Genomic DNA, 5746 nt, shown 5'->3' on the forward strand with positions numbered 1-5746 from the left:
TCCAACATGTTACGAAGGTTTAAATTCCATTCGCCTGTATGCACTTTCTCCACAGGCTGGGTTGCAGGAGGCCAGCTGAACTGTTCTTCGAAATGTTCAGACCATCTTTCAAGCCGACACTTTAGCGATTGAATTAATGAACCATATTTTTTTCACTTGTGGTTTTGCTGGCCGCTGCTTTCTCAGGGCCAGTCGATCGTATCAGTTGGTATGGGGCACGGCTGTTTCTCGTAGCAAAGGTCTTCTTCATCTCCCGAGCCTTCGATGTCCATCAGAGCTCCCTGTATTTCCATAGACTCCACTATTTGACGTCCGAGAGATTCGCGTGCGCCCTTTTACTCGGTGCCCGCTGGTATGGCTTTCCTGGTATCAATCATGGACAGTGATCTCAACGACATCCAGTAGTCTTGTGGTCGGACAGACAGCACTGAACGCCGCTAACATGGTTCCTTACACATTTTTCTACGCTACATCCTAATTCTCACTGCCACCACAGTGTTGCTTTACTCTGAAGAATTAATGGGCTATCTCAGATCGGTACTGTTGGGCTGTGGCAGTTCTTCGAAGACACTGGATTGGCATGCTTCTTGCTGAGTTGAGGGCCTGAAAGGAAACGAACTGTCAGGCGTGCACGTAACATGGCGTGATTGGAATCAAGTGGTTTGTCCCAGAAAAAAAACAGTCTTGAATTGTGGCTCTCCACCGGTGGCTGATGATCACGTGGTCCAACTGAAGGGACATCGATGGGCACCGAACTGCGCGGGCAAATGATACTTCTCGGTTGCCCAAGCCGAGGTTGAAGTACCCCACCTTGAGCCTCTGACTCAAAATTCTGACCCACGAGGCAGTGGACAGTAGGGTTTCCTTTGGAAACCCTTGCCGGGGCCGATGACTCAATAGTCTGACCTGTTCTGCCGCAGAGGGTTGGCCTGACCCGAAGGCGCAGGAAATAAGGCACTGCCTCACTCCTGATGCGGCTGCGCACAGCAGGTGTCTTTTGAGCAGCATCGGACTCTTTGGTTTTGAAAGTACTTCGACCGTATTGGATAATGCGCCGGCGATCACGGTCAACCGTTGGGCGATCGGAGTGCGCGGTCTTGGGGGCAGCTTTAGGTCGGGACGCAAAACTCCCAGCAGTGACCAACGGGGCGGCGATCTCGTTCAAGTATGAATTAACATCTGGTGTCGGAGCAGCTGGAAAATAATCCAGAAGACGATTTTGGTACAGTTGATAAAAAAAAGCGTTCAGCTGTAGCACCCTTCCGGTGCCTAGCTGCCATGCCACCCGAAGGGAGCACGAGGGCTGGGATACTGCCAGGTTGCCCAAGCCTAGACAGGGGAAGTCGAGTGGCGGAGGTCGGATTCGAACCGCGGACCTTCAGGTTAGTAATCCGCGCTCTAACAACTTCGGCCACCCACATTTGCCAGTCTCAGTTGCTGAGCGATTTGTCCACACCTTAAGCGGCCTTGGGTACAAAAGGAGGAGCAAATTTGGGTGGTGAGGTCAGAATCCACAGATGTGTTCTAAAACGAGCGGCAGTCAGTTGTTGATCCGCGCCATCGGTAACTGATGGCCATGTGATAAATTTGAAGTTCGTAGTCAGATACCATGTGGCCAGATGACTTCGGCTATTTCGGAAGTTAGTACTACGTAAAAACAGCCGACGGTCCACACAGCTGAGAAAATGGTTCACCAATGTCCGTACGTACCGAGTCCAATCCACCCAATCGAGTCTCAGATGCGCTAAGCCTGCCCAGTTGTGTATTCAGACTTCCGAAAACTAAAACGATATGTGAGGTTTCAGCTCGCCGCAACAGGGCATTCAAGGTGTCACAAAACTTGTCTTTGATGGTGCCAGAGTTGCAGTCGGTTGGGGCCTAAGCAGACACAAGCGGACAACGGTCAACTTTCCGCTTGAGACTCTTGACAGGCGTTGCCAGACGGACCGCACAGAGTCGACTATTTACGGGTATCCAGTCAAACAAGGATCTTTACGCCGTGACTTAGGATTCCAAACCCTGCACATCCGCTGCAGCGGCCCCCTAGAGGTGCGCACCCCGAAGCGGGTGGAGAGTGATGGAGTGGTTACCTCAACCACTGTGATTGCACTTTGAATTCTTGTTTCTGATATACAGTACACATCAACGTCAGGAGAGTCCAGTGCGAGAGCAAGGTTAACTTGTTGTTTGCTTGCTTCAGAGTGCGATTATTGAAAGCTGCCAGATGAATGGGGTGTCGATGCTTGAGGATTGATTTCGGGCTGTTTGAGGCTGTCAGTGCCGGTTGACGAACAGACGTTGCAGCGAAAACCTGTGCAAGACGAACGAAGTCATCGTTCCCACAGTTCAGCATAATTTCCGTATTCTTTCTTTTAGGTGAACGAATGTATAGCAACTGGAATCACTGTAATTCGGTACACGGTGTGTGAGCTAAAAAAGCTTAACTCGAATGACGGGTCTTCAAGAACAGAGTTATTAGTGGGATGGAGGAGGAAAAAGAATATGTGACAAGGAAGGGTATATGGGAAACTCGACAACTCTTCCCTGATCCTGTCAAATACTTCATCGCCGCTGAGACGTGATATCTCTCAACATATTCTACCGTTACTTCCACGGAATATATCGGCAAGAATGGGCTCATCTTGTCTCTCACCCCATTCTTTTCGAACACAAAAACCATCTTATCTCACCGAGCTATCAGCTTCAGGTTCATATCTGTGGCTGAACCAAAAAGCCCTTTCCCGAGAGCAGCCTGTCCTGAGAACCCTACAACCCTTGTTTTCCTTAGCTCGTATAGCCTCCTACTCGCGTTATGTTCGTTCCATCCCCCATTGGGGGTTGTCAGTGTTTTCGTTATTTCGCCATTCTGCGAGAGATCCAAGTTCATAGGTTATTTCCTTCTTTCCAGTTCACATAGACAAAAACGAGGTGATCGCCCTGACGGTCACGATGGATTGGAAAAAGTAGTTATTGACTGGGTTTTCTTTGCCTCGTTTATGGCTATATATGATGACTCCTTACATCCTCTGCGCCTTGGTGAGGGTGCTTCTATCCGCAGGGTCTTGAGAATATTTGATGAATTCGCTCGGAAATTCGTAGTCCAGCAAGTGGATAACTTTTGAACGGATGCTCCGTTTCACTAAGTGCACTTTCTCTGGAGATCCTCAAGTGACAGGTTGAAACAATTTTGCTACCGGTTACTTGGCCACGTGAACCCAGCATGGAGTTGTGCGGAGACAGCTGCATATTGTGCCAGCATGGTGTCTATGTTTGGCCTTTTGGTTGGTACGGGTGTGTTCTGGTTGGAATTCCTGAGACTGATGACAGGCTTGTGTAGAAAATTGTGTCCCCTCGCAGGTCAGTAAACCAGGACGTTGCCAGCTGTCCTGGTCGGCCCAGAACTGTAACGGTTCCGGGGGCAGAAAATCTTAACAAACACGATTGTATGGGTCGTCTCAGCAAAGTCTCCAGCATCTGACGCACTATCGATTCAGTCTCTTTCGGTGCCTAGCCGCCATGCCACCCGAAGGAAGCACGAGGCTGGGGTACTGCCAGTTTGCCCATGTCGAGATTGGGGAAGTCGAGAGGCAGAGGCTGGGTCCGAACCACGGACCTTCCGGTCAGACTTGCACTCTAACCACTTGAGCCATCTCACCTAAGACGCACTATTTGACCGATATCCGGATTCAGATCCCTATAGTCATTAAAGTCCATTGTAGCGCGCTCACTTCTGGTTTTCATGACTTTGTCGGTCAGAGTCGACACTCCTCTGAGTCTTCAACACCTACTCACACGTAAATCCAAAGAACAAACTCCAATTACTCGTTGTAGTGTGTGGACTTAGGCGGCTGAATGTACTTGGTAGTTTCCCTGGTGGCACAAAAAATGGAAGAGATCGAAAACAATGTAGTCGCAGCGGCCGGGTACAGCATGGTAGGGTCTTAGTTACCAACACCCCGGCCATGAGGTCGCAAACGGATGGAGTGTTTGGAAGCAGGAAGACTAGACCTTGGTAACAGAGTAGCCACGATCGTTCGAAACACGTAAGCTGGGTTCGGGCTGGCGTTTCTCAAGTTAAGTATCGTGCGCCCGAGGATTGTGCAAGTTGTGGTTGGTTAGGATATCTGGTGCCACAACGAATGCCAGGGGGTGGAAGAACTATTCGGTTCAGTTACGAATTGTCATGAACCCAAAGAATACCAATCCGGTAGTGATATGAAATCGATGACAGTTTGGCAAAAGGACCGGCCGCCGACCTCCCGGTTGACATGAAACAGCCGTTTTAAGGCCTGCACCCTGGAACCTTGCAGGGACCAGCTGGCTATCAGGACCAATCACAGTCATTTGTCAACTGAGTGTTTCGTAGAAACTAGCTACTCCGGCTAGGGTCCACAATGCACCGGCATTATTACCGTAAATTATTGGCAGCTGTTACTTCAAAGCATTTGATTTGCCGCTAGCTCACAAAAACAGGATGCATACAATTTCCTCAAAAAAGTAAACGCGGAAAGCCGTCTAGGATAAGTTTTTGACTCATCTAATAGCACCTTAGTGCTCAACTGCGAGCAGGAATGTTAAAATTATTGCCGCTTACCGTTGAGTAGAAATTCTATGTTTGAAAACTTCGTATGGTCGACGTGGTCCTTGCCAAGCCTTTTCCTCCTTTCCATTTCAGCCTTCTGTGCAGCTTTTGCCTCTTCGCTGAGAGCATCTTCTCGAACTTTCCTGGAGCATTTTAGCGGGAAGAACTCAGTAACCTACTTTATATTACGGCGCTCGAACGTCTGCTTCCGTCTACTTTTCCTTGAATTCGAAGCATCTTCCGATTCACCTTTCCCTTCGGGATGAGGCTCATTATCGGACAGAACAAGTTCCCCATCCTCAAAGCGGAATTGCCCATTCGGGACTAAATGCGACGATTTGACAATGTCGAGACAGTTACCATCTTCGCAAGTATTCTCGGCCATCACCATCAACCAAACGTGTTAATCCAACAGCCGTTGGGAGTCTGACGCTCAGAAGCAATATTCAGCACCTTGAGGTAGGCTGATCACACCCTATTGATAATCGATCAAATCAAACAGCGGCTTGTGAAAGTAATTCCAGAACTCGGTATAATCTCGCCTCGAATGATCAACTCCACCGTGATAGATCCAAGATTCGAGCACCCATGGGGAGGAGGCAAATAGCCAAACGGCAGCGAGAAATAGGCCAAATTACTCGGACCTGGCTATTAAAACAACTCGGATGGCATAAGTTCAACGGTTTCACTAGGTATGAACATGAACAGGAAGCCAAAGACTGGTGGACTTGGCTTCGCAGGTTATCGATCCTTGTCATATATTCGGGTTGTGCATCAAGACCAGAATGGAAAAGAATGGGACCTCATCGCTTTTGATGGTTGAAATTAGGCAGCTTTTCGCGGATTTACGGATTGATACACAGGATCGAGGCTTTTGCCCAAGTTTCCCGGGTCGGTTTTGTTCTTGTCGGTCAGTGGCTGTCGTTCACCTGAAAGGCACAAGTGAAAAAAGGGTGTAGCACTGCTCTTTATGTTCTCAACGCGGGGCAGTATGCTTGCAAGCGCGAGGATTCGCATAAATAAATGTCTAATAGTGCTTTAAACTGGGTTCCAGAAGGAGCGTGTACAACCGTCGGAGGAAGGTCATTCCACGCAGCTACTACCCGAAGTGAAAAAAAGTTTTGTCTAATGAATGTGTGTGCCCTGAGCTTGAAAATGTTCTTA

General features: G+C 48.8%; 1 protein-coding gene across 1 annotated transcript in view; it reads left to right on the plus strand.

Annotated features, from left to right (window-relative positions):
- Positions 1-5605: 5605 nt before the first annotated feature.
- Positions 5606-5746, plus strand: part of T265_02050 (hypothetical protein) — a gene marked incomplete at both ends in the record, with an annotated part of 3380 nt that continues 3239 nt past the window's right edge. The window contains one exon of the mRNA XM_009166198.1: positions 5606-5716. Within this exon, the coding sequence (XP_009164462.1) occupies positions 5606-5716 (111 nt within the window). The remainder of the gene's footprint in view (positions 5717-5746) is intronic.

The sequence above is a fragment of the Opisthorchis viverrini genome (genome assembly GCF_000715545.1).
Source record: "Opisthorchis viverrini unplaced genomic scaffold opera_v5_23, whole genome shotgun sequence".
Classification (NCBI taxonomy): domain Eukaryota; kingdom Metazoa; phylum Platyhelminthes; class Trematoda; order Opisthorchiida; family Opisthorchiidae; genus Opisthorchis; species Opisthorchis viverrini.